We start from the raw sequence: 25667 nt of genomic DNA, 5'->3' as shown, positions 1-25667 counted from the left end.
CCGCCCCCCGCCGCTCGTCCCCGCCGCGGCCGCGCCGCCTGCAGCAGCACCAGCTGCTCCTCCCCGGCGGCCGCCCCCCGCGGGTCCCTCCCTGGCTGCGGGAGAGACGGAGGTAGAGGGAGGACACAGAGCCGCGCCGCCCGCACCGGAGACCTTCGCCTCGCCCCGCCGGTTCCTCACCCTCGGGGAGCAACATGGGTAAGTCATCCTTCCTCCCCCGTCATCGCCTGACATTTTTTTCTTTCTCGGCGTGCTGCAGGGTGGGAAGCATTTCTCGCGCAAAGTTGCCGGATTTCTCCAGTCCCCGGGTGTGAGACGGTGGCTGTTCCTCCGGGGAGAGTCGGCGCACGCGGAACGCACGCCGGGTGCCGGGGCTGGGAGGGTCCCGAGCGCGGGCTGGGGTGGGGTCGGCCGCGGGCCGGACCGCCGCCCGGCTCCCCGGCACCTAGCAGCCTCGCCTCCCCTCCTCCATTCTTCCTGCCGGTGCCCGGGCACCACGGAGCCTGCCTCGCGGGCTCGCATCTGCAGCTCCAGCCCCGTTTCTCCAGAGGCCGCCCGCTTCCTTTTCCCCCGCGTCTACTGAGCTCGAGGCTCGGGTCCGACCGCGACCACTTCGTGTAACTTCCTTCTCTGTCAGTGCGACCTTTCCCCGTCGTGGAGACTCCTCATCCCGGGCGGGGAAGTGGAAGCAAGTAGTTTGTGAGGGAGATCTTACAACCTGCACGGAAATTATTTTCCAAGGGGGAGAGCGGACAGCCTCATAGGTTGAAAGGATGACTTGTCAGAGGCCACGAGGAACGTGAGGCAGGATAGAGCCGCTAGCTGTTGAATTAGTGCTGGGTGAGTACAGTGTGCAGTATTCCTGTGACCAGCCTATTTTCTGGATTCCTTCGTCCGTCTTCTGTAGCAGGAAACTGCGCCCTGTAACGTTGTTACCGAACTTACATGGTAGTTATTCTTTCCCAGCTTCCCCCTGTCTAATCGGCATAATCTGATTTTAGTTCCTTTGTATTTATAGTTAATCTGAAGAGATTGGTTTGGATGAGATATTTAAGAGCAAATGTGTTTTATAAAACGATATATAAATTTAACCTTATTTTTTTACATCATCTATTGCTTAACTGTTACATTCAGTAATCACAGAAACGTCTGATGAATGCTGTCATGTAATTAAGAGCTCAAAGTTTCTTTTAATAGTAGCGACTTGTACTAAGTTCCCCAGTTTGCTTCCACTCCTGTCTGTCATAATTTCCTCTTTTTAAAATTTGCTCCCTTGGCATCTGTCAGCTGGGACTTTTCCCACCCCTTCTGTGCGAGTTATTTAAAGCTTGAGATGAATGTGGTCCTTTCATCTGTTAATACAGTGCTCAACACGTTCAGAGTTAGGTGGTGCAACTCAGAATCTTCAAGAAGTATCTAAACCTGGGAATGGTGTCCATAGAGTTTTCTGGAACAGCAAATGCTTCAGGCTTTGATCCCAGCCTTTGGCCGTATGTCTGGAAGAGGCCAGGGTTGACGGAGGAGGTGGTATGAATCAAAAAAGGTCTAGGGCTCTGAATTTTATTTTCAGTTAAGTTGTTTTTTCTTTTTAACGTGAGTACTCGATATGCTGAACAAATTTCTGTAAAAATTGGGTGGCCCATTTATGCGTGTCTACTCTCTTTTAAAGTAGATTTTTAAATAGGTATTATATCAGATTGTTGGACAAGCTGTATATTTCCGTCGAACATACACACGTTTATGTATGTTCCCTTTGAATATACACAGATAAATACACTTTGAAATAAAATTCCTTTGAACATACAATACACACAGATAAATGTGTGTATGTTCAAACGAAATATACAGTATGTCCAATAACCCTATCTGATATTGCACTGTAAGTTCAAGTTTGGCTTGCAAAATATGTTTTCCCATGTTTCCAGGTGAGCCTCAGACAATCCATTTAACATTTTAACTTACATGTTAAATCCGTACTTTTTCAGTGGAAAAAAATCCAATTCCGTTACAACACTGGTGAATAAAAATATCTAAAAGCAATGAAATTATCTACTTAAAAATAATCTTCAAAATCTTGAATGCTATTGCTTGATTTTTAAAAAGGGCCAAATAGAAACCTATCGCTCATTTTGAAGCCATCTCTGATACTCTTTGGTTAATCTCTCTCTTCATAAGCACTGTTTGTACCTTGTTAGAGGCTTTTTAACACTTACATAATCTACTATATAATAGAGTTGTTTATGTGTGTATGCTGTGCATTTAATCATGAGTCCCGGAAGATGAAAAATGTCTTACTATTTTTTTGTGTTCCCCACAGTGCTTTTCAAATAGAAATTCAGTAAATCTTTGGCAAATTGTTGAACTTAAAGCCACCTATTATTTTCAACTTTTGAACCTGAAGATATAGTCTTCATCTGAACAAACATTTGGATTGGTACATATTATCTAGTTGGGGGATAAGCAGAAACAGAAAGGTATAATTGTACCATGCCTCCCAGTACACTGTAGGTAGGTTTTGAGTCAACCTCAGGCAATCTATTTCCTTCTAAACTTTCTTCAATGGTAAGGCAGTTTCATGTATGATCAGTAGATACATATGATAATTTAAAATTGAAACCTTGGGTAACAGTTTTATATCTGAGCCAAGGAAGTTAGTATAACAACTCGTGTACACATAAGAAGGTAGAAGGTATACTGGTTAATGATAAGGGGAGGGAGAAGTGCTTCTTAATTTGTCTCAAGAAATAAATAAGGTTATTTTTAAAGATATTCTCAGCCGGGCACGCACTTTGGGAGGCCGAGGCGGGCGGATCACCTGAAGTCAGGAGTTGAAGACCAGCCTGACTAACATGGTAAAACCCTGTCTCTACTAAAAATACAAAAAAAAAATTAGCCAGGCGTGGTCTGTGTGGAGGGTGAGGCAGGAGAACACTTGAACCGGAGGCAGGTTGCACTGAGATCATCCATTGCACTCACCTGGCAAAAAAAAAAAGGATATTCTCATGGCAATAATTTCCTACACAAGAGAGTGAAAGAAAATTCCTATATAACTTTATGGCCATAGCTGCTATTTTATGTATATGTCATATTTCAGATTCAACATACATTTAGTGTTTGTTGGATATCAACAGTGTGCAGTGTACTGTACTACAGTGTACTGGGAGGACAAAGATAAAAAGATATTCATGTTTCATGTTTATAATCTTAGCAGGAACAATATGACACATACACAAATTACAATAGAAGTAAAGGTATAAGTTATATAAAGGACCTTTACATATATTATAGATTCAGAGAATGGAGAGAACGTTTTAGAGAAAAGGTGTTATTTGAACCAAAGGTGGGTTAACTTTCTTAAAGGTAGAAATGAGACTGTTAATCAGAATGGAGTTGATCTGGAGTTGGAAGAGAAATGACATAAAGGAAGATAGAGAGATAGGAAACATTTTATGAGTTTCCAGGATGTGATTATACAGCATTGTTTGGCTAGAGCAAAAGGTAAGGAAATAGTGGGTAACAGACATGAAAAAGTAGTACAGTAATAGCTAATGACCAGATAATGCAGGATCTAAAATGCCAAGCTGAAGAATTTTCACCTGACGTACCTATTGAGAGACCACTAAACATTTTTATGTAGTTAAGTGATGGATCACATCTGTGGTATAGGAAAATTTGTCAGTTGAGTGCAGGATGGATTAGATGAGAAACTACAGAACACTTCAGAAGATTGTTGTTGGAGTTTGGACGAAAATGTTTAATGGCTTGAACCAGGTTATGGCAATGGGAATAGAATATTGCAAATAAAGAATAGGATTTACTTGGCAACCCATTGAGTATGGAATTAAGAGTCACAGGTTTTAGCCTGGGTGATAATAAGGATACGAGAATCTCCTGATACATATTCAATTAACAGGAAGAGGAAACATAGATACTCAATTTTGGACCTGTTGCATTAGACTTTTTGGTCTGTCCTTTAGTCTCTGCTCCTTGATAACAAGGACGTTGTCATATTAGGATTTGAATACATTTCTAACACTAGTGTCTGGCACATAGTAGCCACGTAGAAAAATTGTGTTGACCGACTGAAACTAGATAAAAAATAGTTAACAAACATTTATTTTAACTTTTGAGAGTACAATTTGAATTAGAGATCTGGAAGTTATCCACAAATATCCTGAGGTGATATTTGAAGTTAGATCAGAGGACAAGAGTCAACAAAGAAAAAGAGGAAAATTGTTCATGGTAAGAATCTTGAGGAATGGGGTTCCTTAAGTTTTCCGTAGTTAGGGAAAAAGGAATGGTATGATTTCACGCTGAAAAACACAGAAGTAAGAGTGAAAGACTAGAATTGGTGAAAGACTAGGATTGGTATATGGTTGGTTTTAAGAAAGAGTGAATAGTCAATAAGGTCTGTTTTTTCAGAACAGTCAGGAGGGTGATAAGGACTGAGAACAGGCTCTAAGTGCTTCGGTTAGGATATTACCCAGTATATTTTTCTAAAAAGCCACTTTAAGAGGTTTAGTAGATATGGAGGTCAGTTGTAAAGGCTAAGTGAATAATAAGTGGAAACAGTTCACTAGGTATAGTCATGCTGTATTTCTCACCTTGTTTAAAGATCTATGAGAAAACATAGATTTTTAAAAACATTTTTAACTCAACTCCGCATGACAGATACTACATTTTAGAAAATATTTTAAAATTTTAAATGTATTTTAATTTACAAATTAAAAAAATTATTTTAATGTTGCATTTTACATGGAAGGACGTATGCTGTTTTCTTGTCTAAGAATAATTTTTAATTTCACCATAGTGCCTCACATTTCTTTGACATTTCATTTTTAATGTCTTTGTGACTTAGTATAGTACAATTTTTATTTTTATAATGTCTGTCATGCGGAGTGAGTCTAGAATGATTTTATAATTTTGCATGGCATTTTGCCTAAATAATACTCTTTACTGATGAATGGTTTTATCACTTTTACTCTTAGACTTTGTGAATTTGAGACTTCTTTAGATCATAGGTATGCTTCTAATTATATTTTTAATTCCTGGAGTTGTAGTTTTCTCTGTAGATATGTATCAAACTTATAGTCATTTTATTTTGCCTATATTTCCAAGTCCAGGAATGGTTTTCATAGCTAAATAGTAAATACTAATTTTGCCTGATCTTTGCAAGTCTAGGCAGGGTGATAAAATATTTTTGAAAGCTGGTAATTACTAAAATTTATGATTTCCAAATAACATAGATGCTAGATTGGTAAATTTAAAAATGTTTCTTATGTTGGCATTATATCTGTTTTGTATGTCTTTTTTTTTCATGTGGGAGAAGGGTTGAATTCACTATCCTTGGTAGTCATATTCTGAAGTCTGTACTACTACTATTTGGAAAGTTATAATAGCCTTAATTGTTTTTAAGAACCAAAATGATTTTGCTTTCATAGTGTAATCTTGGAATTTCTAGGTGACTTTGGGGAAATAGTGTGGATGCTCTCCAGAAATTCCTGATTGAACCTGAGATTGAACATAGCAATTCTGGAGTTGTTGGTGGCACTAACAACAGCCATCAGAATTACCTAAATTTTAGTATCCAGTCATGAACATCAGGAGGGATGAAGGAGGAAGATTCAGTCCTTTGGGAACCTGATGTAATTTTAGATAGCCAAATGTTTAGATAACTGATAAGGAAAAAGTTTAATTTAAAATACATGTTGATATTGAGTTCAGTTTGCCAGTATTTTCTGGAGGATTTTTCTATTTATGTTTATTAAGGATATTAGCTTGTAGTTTCTTTTCTTGTAGTATCATTGTCTGGCTTTGGTATCGGGGTAATGTTGGCCTCATTAAATGAGTTTGGAAGTATTTCCCTTTCTTCATTGTTTGGAAAGAGTTTGAGGAGGATTGGTATTAGTTCTTTTTTTAAAATAATTTCAACTTTTAGTTTAGGTGCAGAGGGTACATGTGCAGGTTGGTGACATGGGCATATTACGTGGCAGTTTGGAGTATGAATAATCCCATCACTCAGGGGTTTGGAGTATGAATAATCCCATCACCCAGGTAGTGTGCATAGTACCCAGTGGGTAGTTTTTCAGCCCTTGCGTCCCTCCATTTGTCCCCCTCTAGTAGTCCCCAGTATCTGTTGTTCCCATCTTTATGTCCATATGTACACCCAGTGCTTAGCTTCCACTTACAAATGACAACATGTGGTATTTGGATTTCTTATTTCTCTGTTAATTTGCTTAGGATAGTGGCCTCCAGCTCCATCCATGTTGCTGCAAAGGACATGATTTCATTCTTTTTTGTGAGTGCATAGTATTCCATGGTATATATGTGCCACATTTTCTTTATCCAGTCCACTATTGATAGGCACCTGGGTTGATTTCATGTCTTTGTTATTGTGAATAGCGCTGTGATGAAGATCCAAGAGCATGTGTCTTTTTGGTAGCATGATTTATTCTTCTCTGGAAATATACCCAGTAATGGGATGGCTGGGTCAAATGGTAGTTCTGTTTTAAGTTCGTCGAGAAGTCTCCAAATTGCGTTCCACAGTGTCTGAACTGATTTATATTTCCACTAACGGTGTAAAAACATTCTCTTTGCTTCACAGCCGTACAGCATCTGTTTTTTGTTTGTTTGTTTGTTTTTACTTTTTAATAATAGCCATTCTGACTGGTGTGAAATGGTATCTCATTGTGGTTCGATTTGCAGTCTCATCACATTAAGAGGATCATACATCATGATCAAGTGGGATTTATCCCTGGGATGCAAGAATGGTTGAACATACACAAATCAATAAACGTGATACAACACATTAACAGAATGAAGAACAAAAATCATATGATCATCTCAGTTGATACAGAAAAAGCATTTGACAAAATTCAACATACTTTCATTCTTAAAACTCTCAACAAATTTGGTGTAGAGTGAATATGCCTAAACATAGTAAAGGTCATATATGACAAGCCCATAACATCATACTTAATGGTGAAAATCTGAAAGGTTTATCTCAGATTGAGAAAAAAAACGATGCCCACTCTTGCCACTGCTATTTAAGATAGTACTAGAAGTCCTAGCAGAGCAAATAGACAAGAAAAAGAAATAAAAAAGCATTCAAATTGGAGAGTAAAATGATCTGTTTAAAGATAGCGTGGTATTGTACACAGAAAGCCTTAAAGACTCCTTGAAAAAAAAGACAAAAACTATTAGACCTAATAAATGAATTCGGTAAAGTTTCAGGATACAAAATCAGCATAGAAAAATCAGAAGCATTTCTGTACACTAACAGCAAACTTTCTGAGGATGTAATCAAGAAAACCATCCTATTTACAGTAGCTGCAGAAATATAAAATATTTAGGAATAAATTTAACCAAGAAGGTGAAAGATCTCTACACTGAAAACCATAAGACATTGATGAGAGAATTTGAAGAATTAAATAAACAGATATCCCATATTCATACATTGGAAGAATTAATATTGTTAAAATTGTTCATAGTACTGAAAGTGATCTGCAGATTCAGTATAATCCCTATCAAAATTCCAGTGAAACTTTTCACAGAAATAGCAAAACAATTCTAAAATTTGTATGGAACCACAAAAGATTTGAATAGCCAAAATATCTTGAGCAAGAAGAACAAGGCCAGGGGCATCACACTACATGATTCAAGTCATGTTACAAAGCTATAGTGATCAAAACAGTATGGTACTGGCATAAAAGCAGACACATAGATCAATGGAACAGAATAAAGAGGCCAGAAATAAACCCAAGAGTTTACAGTCAATTGATCTTTAAAAAAAAAAAAGCCAAGGAAACACAGTGGGGACAGGACAATCTCTTCAATAAACACTGTTGTCAAAACTAGATATCCACATACTGAAGAATGACATTGGATCCTTATTCACCCCATATACAAAAATCAGCTCAAAATGGGTCAGAGATTTAAACAAAAGATTTGAATTTGAAAAGCATAAGATGTGCACAAGAAAATACTGGAGAAAAGCTCCGTAACATTGGTGTTGGCAATGATTTTTTGTTTATGGCACCAACAGCACAGGCAACAAAAGCAAAAATAAACAAGTGGGACTTCATCAAATTAATAAGTTTCTCTATAGCAAAAGAAACAATCAACAAAATGAAAAGGCAGCTTACATAAAGAGGGGAAATATTTGCAAGCCATATATCCGATTAGGGGTTAACATGTAAAAATAATCAGGAACTCATACAACTTAATAGCTAAAATAAAATAAAAATACAGGTTGAGGTTCCCTAATCTAAAATCTGAAATGCTCCAAAATCTGAAACTTTTTGAATGCTGACATGACACTCAAAGGAAATGCACATTGCAGCATTTGGATTTTTGGTTTCAGATTTTTGGATTAGGGATGTTAAACCAGTTAGTATCATGCACATATTCCAAAATCTGAATAATTTCAAAATCTGAAACACTTCTGGTCTAAAGCATTTTGCATAAGGGATACTCAACCTATATTTACCTAGATGTAAATAATAAATGAATATATTAGAATAGGTTATTGTGTCAGTCCATTTTGTGCTGCTATAACAGAATACTGCAGACTGGGTAATTTATAAAGAACAGAAATTTATTCTCTTAGAGTTCTGGAGTCTGATAACTACAAGATCAAAGTGCCTGCGGGTTTGGTCTTTGGTTTCAAGATGAGGCCTAGTTGCTGTGTCCTCCAAAGAGGAGAAACCTTGTGCCTTCACACAACAGAAAAGCAAAAGAGAAAATCCACTCTGGTAAGCTCTTTTTATAATGCCATTAATCTATTTATGAGGGCAGAGCCCTCATGACCTAAACACCTCCCATTAAGCCCCACCTTCCAATACTGTTGTATTGGGGATTAAGTTTCAACATGAGTTTTGGAGGGGACAAAAACATTCAAACCATACTAGTTATAAAGACTATTTCAGTTATAAAAGACTGTGATTCCTTGAAAGTGAAGTTTGAAATATACTCCATATCATTGGTATCTTAAATATAATCTCTATATAACTTGTTTTTCTTTAGTGTTCAAATGGTAATGTATACTTGAGGTAGCAACTTAAGGGTGTGAACCAACTTTAGCTTTGTCTAAATAAATGACCTAAAAAACCATTTCTCATGCTGGCCAAGATATGGATGCTGGATTCAAATTGCAGGTGAAATAATTCTCTCAGTGCTTCTATTTATACAACTTTTGTTACTAGAAGCATTTCAGGAGTTAAAACCAAGGACTAGGTTAGTGATAAATGGAAGTGGTTAAATCGAGCTCCTAGCTATGATTGGTTGTAGAGTTGACCCTTGAATAACATAGATTTGAACAGCGCAGTTCCACTTCCATGTGGATTTTTTTTTTTTCAGTAAAAGCTATACCAAGTTAGTCGCCTCTCCTGCCTCCCCTTTCACTTCCTCCACCTCTGCCACACCTGAGACAGCTAGATGAACCCCTCCTCTTCTCAGCCTACTCAGTGTGACTAATAAGGATGAAGACCTTTATGATGATCCACTTCCCATGTAATGAACAGTAAATACGTTTTCTCTTCCTTCCGTTTTCTTTTCTCTAGCTTACCTTATTGTAACAATATGGTATTTGATGCATATGGTATATGATGCATATAACATACAAAATATGTGTTAATTGACTGTTTATGTTATTGGTAAGGCTTCTGGTCAGCATTAGGCTATTAGTTAAGGTTTTAGGGAGTTAAAAGTTATGTTTGGATTTTTGACTGAGTGAGTGGAGGGGGATTGGTACCCCTAGTGCCTGCATTGTTCAAGGGTCAACAGTACTTGTAAATTCCAAAGTCCTTTTTGTTCACAAAATGATTTTAGGTACTTATTGGTACTGAAATATTTGCTGGTAAATGTTTAACTAAACACCTTTCTCCAAAATAGCCCTGATTTGTGATGGCTGTCAATTTCCTGTGGTGTAAATACTCTCCCCATGGCTCACTTCAGGCTACTACCATAATGTTACTGAATGCAGAGTTGAGAAGAGATAAGAGGTAGCACATCATTGTATACCATATCCACCATATAGACATAATCTCATTAGCACATATAATAGTAAAATGTAAAGTAAGTAGTGGTGGTTTTGAGTGTTAATTCTTCTGTTTTAGTATAACTCATTTATGTTTATATAATTTCAATAATGGCTGTTTTAATAACTGCCTCATTAAAATCCTGAAAATTTAATAATTATATCTCATGGAGTAGTACAGGGAGCTGTACACCATTGAGTTCATAATTACCATTTATTAAGAATTATTGATGTCAGTTATGCTACACTTTACATATTTTTAAAACTGAATTTTAATCCTTTCAACAATTCTATGAAGTAGGTGACACTGTCTCCATTTTACTAAATCAAAGAATTAAGTAATTTTTCCAAGGGAACAACTAACACTCCAACAGCCTGATTTAGAGCAATGGTTCTCAAACTTTAGCTTGCATAGAATCACTTGAAGAGCTTGTTTTTAAAAAATACTGGGCCCACCTTCAGAAGTTCTGATTCAGTAGATGTGGGGTGGGCTGAGAATTGGCATTGTCAAGACCTTCCCAGGTGGTGCCACACTGGAAACAGCACCACCATCAAGCATAGGCTGACAAGCTTTTTCCATAAAGGATCAGATGATAAATATTTTAGGCTTTGTAGGCCATGAGGCAGAATCAAAGATACTGCATATTAGGTTGGTGCGTAAGTAATTGTGGTTTCAGACTGTGCATTTTAAATAATTATTACTAGGTGCAAACGCATCTTTATTAATCAAAATAGGAGCATTAAAATCAACACATTTTTGCCAGTGGGAAATAAATTTATTCCTGTAGTGTAAAAATCCATGCTTCGGGATTTGACGAACACTTGGAAAGCATTTTCTGCATCCTGCTGGTTGTGGAAGCATTTTCCCTCCTAAAAGTTGTCGAGATGCTTGAAGAAGTGGTAGTCAGCTGGTGAGAGGTCAAGTGAATATGGCAGATGAGGCAAAACTTCATAGCTCAGTTTGTTCAACTTTTGAAGCGTTGGTTGTGCGATCTGTGGTTGGACGTTATCATGGAGAAGAATTGGGCCCTTTCTGTTGACCAGTGCTGGCTGCAGACAGTACAGTTTTCAGTGCATCTGATCAATTTGCTGAGCATACTTCTCAGATGTAATGGTTTCACCGGGATTCAGAAAGCTGTAGTGGATCAGCAGCAGACCACCAGACAGTGACCATGACCTTTTTTGGGTGCAAGTTTGGCTTTGGGAAGTGCTTTGGAGCTTCTTGGTCCAACCACTGAACTGGTCATCTCCAGTTGTATAAAATCCACTTTTCAGTTGCCATATAAAATCCACTTTTTGTTGCACATCACAATCTGATCGAGAAATGGTTCATTTTTGTTGCGTAGGATGAGAGAAGACAACACTTTAAAACAATGATTTTTTTCTGATTTTTGCTCAGCTCATAAGGCATCCACTTATCGAGCTTTTTCACCTTCCAATTTGCTGCAAATACTGAACTACCATAGAATGGTCGACACTGAGTTCTTCGGCAACTTCTCGTGTAGTTGTAAGAGGATCAGCTTTGATGATTGCTCTCAATCGGTCATTGTCGACTTCTCATGTTCCACTACACTCCTCATCTTCTAGGCTCTCGTCTCCTTTGCAAAACTTCTTGAGCCACCACTGCACTGTACGTTCATTAGCAGTTCCTGGGCCAAGTGCATTGTTGATGTTGCAAGTTGTCTCCGCTGCTTTACGACCCATTTTGAACTCAGAAATAAGAAAATCGCTTGTAAGAGAACTGTGCATTAAAATGATGTATAACATAACCACATTTATTTAAGAATGTATTTGAGCATCTAACAGCAAATTTCAACAGTGCAAAAACTGCAGTTATGTTTGCACCAGCCTAATAGAAAAGGGAAAAAATATATATGAGAGAACATAAATGTCCATCTTTTTTTTTACATTTGAAATATAACATTAATTGAACACAATTTATTGTGATAAAAAATGAAAAGACTGGAGTTCTTTTTTTTTAATTTATATTTTTTCTTTTGAAGTTCTTTTGGGATAACATTTCACTTATTAGGATTCAAAGTTATCCTCTTATCAGAATTTATTGTAGATGTTCATCTGTTAATGCAGACCTGTAATGCAGTTTTACAAATTTCATCTTTGAGGCATTTTTTTTCCCCACACAAATAAGTACTGCCAATTGTATATGATCTTAATGAGCATATTCATTGTATGGAAGGCACTAATAGAATTCTCTCAGTACAGCTGTAATTGTTGGCAAAAAACATTGTTTGTTTGTTTTTTTTCCCAAGACTTTTCTTGATATTTGCCATTTAGTATGCAATTACATTGCAGATTAACCACTTCCAATTTAAGGTTAGGTGGGAGCTCCTCAATTGCATAGTTAAATGGATTTTGAAATACAGAAATTTCCTTTGCGCTTGCAGTGAGGTCTGAAAAGCACTGCAGGAACTATAGTTTGAGCTTGCAAAATATATCTGTTGCAAATTTGTGTATGGAGGGAGATCTTTTTAACATTTGACAACACAGGAAATATATAAAGCCATTATTACTTGTAATTGGAACAATGTTGTCAAAACGATTTTATTGCAGTATTTTCTCATGTAAGCACTGCTTTGCCTTGACTTTTAAGTCAGATTCATTAGGAAACTATCAATTTTGCAGCAAATTTTAATTTCCAAAGCCATGGTAGTGGTTAAAGGCGTTTATTTTTGTTCGGAAAATTTCATTTGTGTCCTTGAGCTCAAAAAAATCACAATAAAACTCTGTAACCACTAAGCCATTAGACTTCTGTGTCATAAGGCAAGTCCGGATTTTGTTTCCATTTCTGATCAAAATTTGTTTCCATTTCTGATCAAAATTTACAGAGCTTATCATGGTTAAATCTGTGAGAATAAATGAAGTTCACTGGTGACATTACTGGTTCAGTGATACATGATAAATTAATGTTTTCCCTACTGGTTCAATGATACATGATAAATTGTTTTCCTTATTGGTGAATAATAGAATGAAATACCATAGCTTTAAATACCTATGCTTTCACAAACTTTGTAAATTTGTTCAACTAAACCTTTTTCTGGTCTTCATTTGTTTTTGTCACCATCAGTTGCAACACATCTTAACAGATTCCACTTCAGGTTATACTGAATTGGTGCTTTCTCAACTTGGGAAATATTCTTGCTTATTATTATTTTGTGGAGACTCTTCATAGAGTCTAACTCTTCCGTGATTTCAAGCTTGGAATTGACTTCTTGAGAAAAAACTAAGCAGTATCATTAATATCTACCAGCTCATCAAGAGCCAAAGAAAACCTCTACAAATCTTTTGCCTTATTTTTTAGTTGAATGTTGGTATTGCTCCTAGTGTCCTCATCTCCAGTAGTTATTCTCACTGAAAGGTTATTTTTAAACAAGTTTATTTTCTCTAGAAACATTGGTTGCTACAGCCAAATATAATTTAATTAACTCCCCATGGGTAACTGGATTTCCTTGCTTGGATAATAAATGAGACATCTGGAAACTTAATTTGTTTGCATCTGTGAGTATGTGTGTGTTTGTGTGTGTGTCTGTGTCTGTGTGTGTGGAAATTCTGTGATGAGATACTTTGTTTTATATTTTCCTGATTTCTCTGATGATAACTTTCCTTTGTCTTGGGAATGTGATGAGTGCTTAGTCTGGTAGTATCGATGTATATTGTATAGTACAATGGTTTGCCATCTAACTCAATAACAAAACAATTCACATACTACTTTAAATGCCTTAAAAGTGTGACATGCTTCTCTTATTTTGACAGGAAGATCAAATGTGGTATAACAGTATACTATGGTTTTTGAAGCACTTGACAAGTCATAACTGTCACTGCAATTTGTAGTGCATCCAGCAACAGTGTAAAGTGAATCATTCTGTTACAACCCCTCAACTCTGCTATCATAATGCAAACACAGCTATAGGCAATGCGCAAAGGAATGAGTTGTGTTCCAATAAAATTTTATGGACACTGAAATTTAAATTTTATATAATTTGCATTTCATGAAATATGTTTTTCCCTTAATTTTATTCAACCGTTTATAGAAGTAAAAGCCATTATTTTTGCATTACTTTTACTTTCACGGTTACATAAAAGTATATATGGGCTGTGGACTGTACAAAAATTTTACACGGGCAATGGGCTGTAGTTTGCCAATTCTTGCTGTAGAGTAGTGCTGCGCTACTTCACCTTTCCACAAGACTTTTTCTCTCTATGAATTCCCTATCTAAGTGAATGATATCACCATTCATCCGTGCAACCGTTCCTAAAATCTGGAGTCATTCTTTGAAAATCATTGGGTTCCCTAAGGTTTAGCAATTCTACTACTTTGAATTAATCCTCCCACCTCTTTACTGTAAACATATAAGTTTAAGCCCTTATTACCTCTACTTGAGACTACACTACTCTTTTAACAGATATTCTTTCCCCTGGCATCCCTCTTCTTGACCAGTTTTTACATGCTGCTAGAGTACTGTCTGAGTTCATTTGAGCTGCTGTAACAGAATACTATATATTGGGTGACATATAAACAACAGATTTTTTTTTCTCACAGTTCTGGTGACTGGGAAGTTCAAGATCAAGGTGCTGGCAGATTCAGTGTCTGGTCAAGGCCTGCCTCCTGGTTTATAGGTCATCTTTTCTATGTAACCTCACATGGTAGAAGGAGTGAGGAAGCTCTCTGGAGGTCACATTTATAAGGGCACTAATTCCATTCACAGGGGCTCCACTCTAATGACCTAATCACCTCTCAAAGGCCCTACCACCTAATACCATCTATATTAGGGGACACAAACATTCCATCTATAACAAGAACTCTTTCTAAAATATAAATCTGATTGTTTTACTCCTTAGACATATTTTGTAATGGTTTTCCATTACCTAGAGCAGGGTTCCCAAACTCAAATGTAACTGATTAAAGGTAATTAAATGGTGATTTTTTTTGACATACGCTTTTTTTTTTTTGCATATTGAGTAAAAGAGAATATTTTTTATTTCCATGAAGATGGCTTTCTCTTATTTTTCTTAAAGTATGTCTTTCTTTTTGTCTTTCATTTTGTTAGTTTGAATAAAAAAGAACAGCTTAGAAATACATTTCTCTACTATAACAAAGACAGCAGCAAAAACTTGATGAATGGCATCTAACACTGGACGTCACTCTAAGGATACAGAAGGAAATGCTGGGACTATGGCAACTAGAGCATTTGCCCAACCTGGAAGAGGATTCCCTGTGCAACCTCAACGAGTTTTGCCCTAAGAATGTGCGCCCAAGGAAGTCACATTTTTGACTTTTCAAAAGAAGTCAGAAACCAGATTTTTAAGTCTGAAATCTTCAGATGGCTGGTTTTGGAAATGGAAAAATATTGTGAGATCTGGAACCTCAAATGATGATATTATGGTTCTCTCTCTATTTGGCTAGATTAGGGAACTGAGGATCAGTAAGACCTGTCAAGAGACAGGTCTGAGTTCATGCCTTTAGTTAGGGGCAGTGTCAGGCCTAGAATGTTGATCTCTCAACTCCTATACTAGTGTTCTTTTTATTATACCAGACTAGCTCCAATTTGTTACTGAAAAAAAGCAAGCACACACATACATACACACACACAAACATGAACAAGCTGATACTAAGGATTCATTCAAGTAAGTGAGTTAATGGAAAACTCTTGACCCTTTCGGACATTTCCACTAACAGAATCCAGACACTAATCACCTCATTCCTGTAGTACTGAGATACTAGACTTCCTGCTCCCCAGTCCTTTCTATATACTATGACCAGATTAACATTTTTAAAAAGACATTACGTCAATTGTATTACTTTCTTATACAAGAATCTAATATTGCTTCAATTGCCTATCATATCAAGTCTAAACCCTGCTGAGCTTTCAAGACCCACAGAAATTTGCTACCTCTTATTTCGCATTACTCTCTGAAACACATCTTCCTTTCACTGTCCCCTATATTCTTCGTCATAACACCAGTACATCTTTGATCCTGTTATTATATTACCTCTTCTAGAATAGTCTGTTTTCTTCTGTCTTCTTAATCATTTTTCATAGTCTAACTCATTAAGACGGCTTCTGAGTTCTACTGACCTCTCATTTCTGTGGTACCTACTACTACTTAGATTTCAAATCTCATTCAGTGATGTAGTTCTGTTCACTCAGTGTTTCGTATTTCTTTTTGGCATTCAGTAAATACTTGTTTGTAGATGTTACAAAGTCACTACAGACTTAGGTCATGCTACTACTCTTAACAACAGTATCCTATAGTGATAATAGGAATTTTTGTAATAGAGTTTGTCAGGCAGCAGCCTGTGGGCCAAATATACCATATAGATGGATTTTGTTAAGGAAATTTTAGAAATTGGAATTAACTGTCAACACTTAAATATCAAGAAATTTCTGGTGAAAATACGCTTTCTAGCCAAGTGGTGGCTTACGCCTATAATTTCAGCACTTTGGGAGGCCAAGGCGGACGTGTCACTGGAGGCCAGGAGTTCAAGACCAGAGTGGCCAACATGGCTACTAAAAGTACAAAAATTAGCCCTTAGTCCAACCAAGCTGCTCAGGAGGCTGAGGCACGAGAATCACGTGAACCCGGGAGGTGGAGATTGTAGTGAGCCAAGATAGAGCCACTGCATTCCAACCTGGGCAACAGAGCAAGGCTCTGTCTCAAAAAAATAAAAAATGTACAGTACCCTAGGCTGCATTCCCATTAAACAGTCATCCGTAGTTGTCTTTTAGGCAGGGTATGAGGTCCCCCTCGTTTTCATTACTTCTTATTATATCCTTCAAATTTCACTCATTAAAACTCCTCTGTTTAGCTGGTTCCTGGAGGTATCTGAATTGCTAAAGATTTAATTATGTTCAAAATTATTGTAAAGTTGAATTTATATTACTTTTTGAAAATTAATATTTTTAAATTAAGAAGTTAATTGTGAAAATTTAATCATACAAGTAGTCAAGAGCACAGTTAACTACTTATGATCTATATAGTCACTAATCATGGTTAAACTGAATTTTTAATTAATCAGAATGATATACGAAATCATAGAGATATGGAATAGATTCTCTGCTCTCCCATGAACTGTGTATAGCCTTCGGCAAGTTGCTTAAGCTCTTTTATATCCTTATTTTATATATACCCTTAAGATATTATCATTGTCATTGATTAAGAACCACAGAATAGATTCCAAATGAAGGAAATGGGGGGCCTATTTTATAAGGAAATAATACAAATTTTAATATGGAAACTTTCAAGCTCAGTTACCTCATAAGGACTTCACTAGCCTAAACCAAGATCTGTTGGATTTTTTCTTTCCTTATTTTTGGCCTTGCAGCATTAAATAAATTTTCTAGGAAAAATGATGGCATTCCATTTTAAAAAGTCATCATAGTATAATAATAGGGCCACTAGGCCGGGCGTGGTGGCTCACGCCTGTAATCCCAGCACTTTGAGAGGCCCAGGCGGGTGGATCACGAGGTCAGAAGATTGAGACCATCCTGGCTAACATAGTGAAACCCTGTCTCTACTAAAAATACAAAAAAAAATTAGCTGGGCATGGTGGTGGGCGCCTGTAGTCCCAGCTACTCGGGAGGCTGAGGCAGGAGAATGGCGTGTACCCGGGAGGCGGAGCTTGCAGTGAGCGAGATCACACCACTGCACTCCAGCCTGGGCAACAGAGCAAGACTCCATCTCAAAAACAAAAATAATAATAATAGGGCCACTGTATTTTTTCTAAGGAACATTGTTTTCTTATATCTTAGCATTTTATAATGTATGAGAGTTCTATAACATTATTTAAAATAATTATATGCAAAAGAATTACATAAATGATATACAATTTTAAAATAATTACATTTAAAAATTTTTAAATAATATAAAAAAGAATTATGTAAAATAATTTCAGATAACTAGTAAATTCTCATTGGAATTTTTTTCATAGCGAAAAAAACAGGAATTGAACTTTTTTTTTTGTGACTCAGAATAATTTTTTTGAGATGTAAATCATTTGTATATACTTACATGTATACATATATTGCATAATTTATATTTTTGACATTATAAAATATTTTCTGAACTTTAAGTTCTGTACTTTAAGTCCTAGGGTACATGTGTACAACGTGCAGGTTTGGTACATAGGTATATATGTGCCATGGTTTGCGGCACCCATCAACTCATCATTTACATTAGGTATTTCTCCTAATGCTATCCCTTCCCCTGCCCCCACCCCATGACAGGCTCCTGTGTGTGATGTTCCCCGCCCTGTGTCCAAGTGTTCTCATTGTTCAGTTCCCACCTATGAGTGAGAACTTGCGGTGTTTGATTTTCTGTCCTTGTGATAGTTTGCTCAGAATGATGGTTTCCAGCTTCATCCATATCTCTGCAAAGGGCATGAACTCATCCTTTTTTATGGTTGCATAGTATTCCATGGTGTACATGTGCCACATTTTCTTAATCTAGTCTATCATTGGTGGACATTTGGGTTGGTTCCAAGTCTTTGCTATTGTGAATAGTGCCGCAATAAACATACGTGTGCATGTGTCTTTATAGTAACATGATTTATAATCCTTTGGGTATATAACCAGTAATGGGATGGCTGGGTAAAATGGTATTTCTAGTTCTAGATCCTTGAGGAATCGCCACACTGACTTCCACAATGGTTGAACTAGTTTACAGTCCCACCAACAGTGTAAAAGTGTTCCTATTTCTCCACATCTTCTCCAGCATCTGTTGTTTCCTGACTTTTTAATGATCACCATTCTAACTGGTCTGAGATGGTATCTCATTGTGGTTTTGATTTGCATTTCTCTGATGACTAGTGATGATGAGCATTTTTTCATGTGTCTGTTGGCTGCATGAATGTCTTCTTTTGAGAAGTGTCTGTTCATATCCTTTGCCCACTTTTTGATGGGATTGTTTTTTTCTTGTAAATTTGTTTAAGTTCTTTGTAGATTCTGGATATTAGCCCTTTGTCAGATGGGTAGATTGCAAAAATTTTCTCCCATTCTGTAGGTTGCCTGGTAGTTTCTTTTGCTGTGCTGAAACTCTTTAGAGTTTTGGCTTTTGTTGCCATTGCTTTTGGTGTTTTAGTCATGAAGTCCTTGCCCATGCCTATGTCCTGAATGGTATTGTCTAGGTTTTCTTCTAGAGTTTTTATGGTTTTAGGTCTAACATTTAAGTCTTAATCCATCTTGAATTAATTTTTGTATAAGGTGTAAGGAAGGGATCCAGTTTCAGCTTTCTACATATGGCTAGCCAGTTTTCCCGGCACCATTTATTAAATAGGGAATCCTTTCCCCATTTCTTGTTTTTGTCAGGTTTGTCAAAGATCAGATGGTTGTAGATGTGTGGTGTTATTTCTGAGGCCTCTGTTCTGTTCCATTGGTCTAGCTCTCTGTTTTGGTACCAGTACCATGCTGTTTTGGTTACTGTAGCTTTGTAGTATAGTTTGAAGTCAGGTAGCGTGATGCCTCCAGCTTTGTTCTTTTTGCTTAGGATTGTCTTGGCAATGTGGGCTCTTTTTTGGTTTCATATGAACTTTAAAGTAGTTTTTTCCAATTCTGTGAAGAAAGTCATTGGTAGCTTGATGGGGATGGCATTGAATCTGTAAATTACCTTGGGCAGTATGGCCATTTTCCCGATACCGATTTGTCCTATCCATGAGCATAGAATGTTCTTCCATTTGTTTGTGTCCTCTTTTATTTGATTGAGCAGCAGTTTGTAGTTCTCCTTGAAGAGGCCCTTCACATCCCTTGTAAGTTGGATTCCTAGGTATTTTATTCTCTTTGAAGCAATTGTGAATGGGAGTTCACTCATGATTTGGCTGTTTGTCTGTGATTGGTGTACAAGAATGCTTGTGATTTTTGTACATTGATTTTGTATCCTGACACTTTGGCGAAGTTGCTTATCAGCTTAAGAAGATTTTGGGCTGAGACGATAGGGTTTTCTAAATATACAATCATGTCATCTGCAAACAGGGAAAATTTGACTTCCTCTTTTCCTAATTGAATCCCCTTCATTTCTTTCTCTTGCCTGACTACCCTGGCGAGAACTTCCAACACTATGCTGAATAGGAGTGGTGAGAGAGGGCATCCCTGTCTTGTGCCATTTTTGAAAGGGAATGCTTCCAGTTTTTGCCCATTCAGTATGATATTGGCTGTGGGTTTGTCATACATAGCTCATATTGTTTCGAGATACTTTCCATCAATACCTAGTTTATTGAGAGTTTTTAGCATGAAGGGCTGTTGAATTTTATCGAAGGCCTTTTCTGCATCTATTGAGATAATATGTGGTTTTTGTCGTTGGTCCTGTTTATGTGATGGATTACATTTATTGATTTGCATATGTTGAACCAGACTTGCATCCCAGGGATGAAGCCGACTTGATCGTGGTGGGTAAGCTTTTTGATGTGCTGCTGGATTCGGTTTGCCAGTATTTTTATTGATGATTTTTGCATCGATGTTCATCAGGGATATTGGTCTAAAATTCTCTTTTTTTATTGTGTCTCTGTCAGGCTTTGGTATCAGGATGATGCTGGCCTCATAAAATGAGTTAGGGAGGATTCTCTTTCTTTCTATTGATTAGAATAGTTTCAGAAGGAATGGTACCAGCTCCTCTTTGTACTTCTGGTAGAATTTGGCTGTGAATCCATCTGGTCCTGGACTTTTTTTGATTTTAGGCTGTTAATTATTGCCTCAATTTCAGAGCCTGTTTTTTGTCTATTCAGAGATTCATCTTCTTCCTGGTTTAGTCTTGGTGTATGTGTCCAGGAATTTATCCATTTCTTCTAGATTTTCTAGTTTATTTGCGTAGAGGTGTTTATGGTATTCTCTGATGGTAGTTTGTATTTCTGTGGGATCGCTGGTGATATCCCCTTTATCATTTTTTATTGCATCTATTTGATTCTGCTCTCTTTTCTTTATTAGTCTTGCTAGTGGTCTATCAATTTTGTTGATCTTTTCAAAAAGGCAGCTCCTGGATTCATTGATTTTTTTGAAGGATTTTTTGTGTCTCTCTCTCCTTCAGTTCTGCTGTGATCTTAGTTATTTCTTGCCTTCTGCTAGCTTTTGAATTTGTTTGCACTTGCTTCTCTAGTTCTTTTAATTGTGATGTTAGAATGTCTATTTTAGATCTTTCTTGCTTTCTCTTGTGGGCATTTTGTGCTATACATTTCCCTCTACACAGTGCTTTAAATATGTCGCCGAGATTCTGGTATGTTGTGTCTTTATTCTCATTGGTTTCAAAGAACATCTTTATTTCTGCCTTCATTTTGTTATTTACCTAGTAGTCATTCAGGAGCAGGTTGTTCAGTTTCCATGTAGTTGAGCGGTTTTGAGTGAGTTTCTTAATCCTGAGTTCTAATTTGATTGCACTGTGGTCTGAGAGACAGTTTGTTGTGATTTTTGTTCTAGGAATTGAACTTTTAAAAAAAATTGCCTTCAAAACTGTGAGAAACACATACCATCAAAGATTTTTTTTTTGACAAGAAATTCATCAGATTTTAAAAACAGTTTTTTAGCTCTTCTGAAAATTATTCCCATTTGAAGATTCTTCAAGTAACTTCATGAAAGATGAAACTGATCATTACAAAAATGCAAAACTTACATTGATGTAGTTGTGTTTCAGAGAAATAAAAATGTTGATTTGTTTTTAATATTACAAGCTATATTTGGTCTCAAAAATACAGTTAGAACAAAGAAAAAATAGTATGAGCTGATGATTTTCCTTTAGTTGCAGAAATGCATTTCTGGGGATGGTGATGTGGTGTTAAGCTCTAATAAAAACTGTCCAGTGTGTCATATTTCTGGGTTTTATGTGTTGCGTACAAAGCACCATCAGTCAAATCAGCAACACAAGACTACCATATTAGGCATTATAAACAGTGACAAAGTAGTGCAAGTAGTCATATTTCTAGTTTTGAAATGCTTAAACTCTAGTAGATAAAGAATAATAGAAAGTGAGTGATAAAAAAGGACATAATTTAGATTGTCAAGAGAAAACAGAGACCCCTAAGAATTTAATTAAGAGGACAGATTATATTTACTTTTTCAGCCCCTAGTACAGCTTCTTGGACATATGTAAGTGTTCATTACTTAAAATGATCTGGAACTTTTTTCTAGAATTTATTATTTATTCAGTTAAACACTTATTGAAAGCTAAAGTGCGTATTCAGCATTGTACTACCCTTGAGATACTGTGGCAGACTGCTTCCTGGTAGATTTCATTGTGTTTTTATTTTTTTTTCAGTCACTAATTCAGATACATAGACGATTGTTACCTAGTACAACTAGCTAACGTGTTTGGATTATAAATTCCTTTTGGAAGAGCTTACCTCTATATAAAGGAAGGTACAGACAGTCCTTTGCACAGTTCTGATTAGCACAATATCTGTAACTTTCATTTAACTGAGCAAAATTCAACTACCTATACAGAAGGAAGAGCCTGTACTTGCAGACACACGTATATCTGGATTTATCCCAACTTTGGCACTTATTCTGGGCAAGTTATTCAGCTTCTGAATTCAGCTTTCTCATCTATTACAGTCAGATAATAATATCTATTTCACAAGGGAGTTGGAAGTAGTACATAAAGTGATATCCATATAATTTTTAAAAATAATGTTATCTGTTGGGTTTTTTCCCCTTTTATTTTAGATTCAGGGGGCACGTGATGCAGTTTGTTACCTGGATAAATTGCATGATGCTGAGGTTTAGGGTACAAATGATTCCATCACCCAGGTACTGAACATATTAAATAGTACACAGTAGTTTTTCAACCCCATGTAATTTTAAATTTCCATTTCCAAAGCTAAAAATATAATCGTTTTTAGAAAACTTTATCTTGTATTCAAAGCTAAAACCAATCAAAGACTATAATGCTGTTTATTGTACTATTTTAACCAAACCATGTGGTGAATATTAAGTTATGGTAGCCGATTATATTTTCGGAAGATAATCACAACAATGTCTCTTGCCCCACATATTTTTTTAGAACTTCCTACCACTCATTAAGAGTTGGGGTCTAATTCTCCTATTGAATCTGAGCACACTTATGTAACCAGTAGAATGCAGCAGAAGGGATGCCATGTGACTTTCCTAGCTTAGGTCATAAAAGGCAATGCTGCTTCCGCTCTGATTGTTGGAATACCAGCCTGCTTGGAGCCCTGAGAAATCCGAGTACCTGGAGGCTGCTATGTCAGGAAGCTAAGCCTTGTAGAAAGGTCCCAAGTCTCAGGTATCAGATTTCAGGTCAGAAATCCTAGTCTTTGAGTCCTTTCATGCCAGTCACCAGCCATGTGAGTGAATGAACTGTTAGATGATTCAGATCAGCTTCAGCCACTGAGTCACTCCCAGTCACCCCTAGCCTTTGAGACTCTGCATCAAGGCTGTAGATTTTGTGAAGTAGAGACTAGCCATCTTGAATGTGCCCTTTGTGATTCCGGGTTCACAGAATCTATGAGCATAATAAAATGGCTTTTGTTTTATGCCAGTAAATTTGGGGTGGTTTGTTATATAAAAACAGTAACTGAAACAGTTATAAAACTTAAAAGATACATTTTATCAGTGAGCAATAGATTGCTATTGAAATTCATCAAAGTAGGAACTACCTGCTGAATAAATGTTAACTGAGTTTTTCTTTCATTTCAAATGAAGATAGCCTAAAAAGAAGTTTGCCTAGAGAAATTTGGTTTCTTTACTTGTTCTTTATTCTGACATTAATTGTCTTGAAGAGATATTAATTGACTGTTCTAGCAGCCAGGAAAGAAATATGTATGCTTAAAGAGTGCTGTGGGTTTTAACATAGCTTTATGATAAATTTTACTAGTTTGGCTAATGAAAAATGTCGATTAGTACTTTGAAATTAATAAGAATAGTTTCCACAAAAATTTAGTATTTTTATTAACACAGGAGCCTAATAAAACTTTGTAGGAACAAAGGAATATCTGTACTGATCTCTCCAACTGCAAATTGTTATCCCTGATACTAATTTTAATGTTAATGTAAAATATTAGCGTCATCACTAGTATATTTGGCAGTTGTTTTGAGTCATAGCTTTCCTGTCACTTCTTAGAAGACAGTGGATTTTCTAGGTTGAACACCGTTGAATAAAATTATAACTGTCATAAAATTATCAAGGGATTTCTGTTATGTAGTACATATTATGATTTCCTAAAATAATATAATAATTATAATGGCACTTTTTATTAAGATTATTGCCATGGCTGGGCACGGTGGGCTCATGCCTATAATCCTAGCATGTTGGGAAGCTGAGGCAGGAGGATGGCTTGAGCTCAGGAGGTCGAGACCAGCCTGGGCAACATGGTAAGTCTCTGTATGTCCAAAAAAATAAATTAGCTGGGTGTGGTAGTCAGCACCTGTGGCCCCATATATTCAGCTTGCTGAGGTGGCAGGATTGCTTAAGCCCAGGAAATTCAGGTTGCAGTGAGCCATTATGGTGCCACTGCACTCCAGCCTGGGTTACGGAGTGAGACCCTGTCTCCAAAAAAAAAAAAAAAAATATTGCTGTGAGTGCCAGGAGCCGAAGTATTGTAGGCCTATCGCATCCAGACACAATGTATGTGATTAGACTCTCTCTGTGTAGAGCCTAATCACATATACACAGACATAATTCTTGAACTTTATGAGAATAGGTCTTTAGGCATTGTGTGAAATAAAATTTTTCAAATTGTATTTTGCTCTTATTTATTATAGTTTAATATTGTAGTTGTGAAGACCATCTGAAATAGGTCTTTAGGCATTGTGTGAAATAAAATTTTTCAAATTGTATTTTGCTCTTATTTATTATAGTTTAATATTGTAGTTGTGAAGATCATCTGTCAGATTCTTCACCCTCTAATCAAACATGACAAGTAAGACTAGAGTGTTTCTAGTTCAGACTAAAATAGATTTTTAATTGCATTTAAGAATGAATGAGGCCTGGCATGGTGGCTTACGCCTATAATCCCAGCACTTTGGGAGGCCTAGGCGGGCAGATCACCTGAGGTCAGGAGTTCAATACCAGCCTGGTCAACATGGTGAAACCCCGTCTCTACTAAAAATACAAAAAATTAGCTGGGCGTGGTGACGGGTGCCTGTAATCCCAGCTACTCGGGAAGCTGAAGCAGGAGAATCCCTTGAAACCAGGAGGTGGAGGTTGCAGTGAGCCAAGATTGCGACAATGCACGCCACCGGGGGGAACAACAAGAAAAAAATTCTTTCTAAAAAAAAAAAAAAAAAAGAATGAAAAATTACTGCTTAGAAAATTTTTATCACATTTCTAAAATAATTAGAGAAGATGACTTAAAGTGAAATAAAGTCATTGTTTTTAGTATAGCCCATTTTAATAAAAATATTTCTTAATCAAGACAGTTTATGTCATAATTTCTAAAAAAAAATGCCAGTGCAAGTAACTCAAAAGTAATGTAGGTTTTCAGGGTTTACTAAATTTTCACTATAGTGAGTAGCGTGAGTATCCTAGCATAATTTCCTGTCCTAGAGGAATTTTCAATCTAATAGTAGAACTATACAGAGTTTTATGTACCTAGAACTATAAAACTAACAAAATGAAAAATACAGAAAAAATAGAACTGTATAAAATTCTACAGAAATAATCTCATAGATAGATT

The 25667-nt window shown here is 36.7% G+C and overlaps 1 protein-coding gene across 5 annotated transcripts in view; it reads left to right on the top strand.

The window, feature by feature from the left end:
* The first annotated feature begins 12 nt into the window (after positions 1-12).
* The window catches only part of RAP1GDS1 (Rap1 GTPase-GDP dissociation stimulator 1), a 177367-nt gene continuing 151712 nt past the window's right edge, over positions 13-25667 (top strand). For all 5 annotated transcript variants that reach the window (XM_032135840.2, XM_032135619.2, XM_032135773.2 and 2 more), the window contains exon 1: positions 13-198. In XM_032135840.2, coding sequence (XP_031991731.1) covers positions 195-198 — 4 coding nt within the window. In that variant the 5' untranslated portion in view covers positions 13-194. The remainder of the gene's footprint in view (positions 199-25667) is intronic.

Source organism: Hylobates moloch, unplaced genomic scaffold, assembly GCF_009828535.3.
Source record: "Hylobates moloch isolate HMO894 unplaced genomic scaffold, HMol_V3 SCAFFOLD_2, whole genome shotgun sequence".
Lineage (NCBI taxonomy): Eukaryota > Metazoa > Chordata > Mammalia > Primates > Hylobatidae > Hylobates > Hylobates moloch.
The sequence above is the reverse complement of the archived record's forward strand: the minus strand, read 5'-3'. Positions and strand labels throughout refer to the sequence as shown.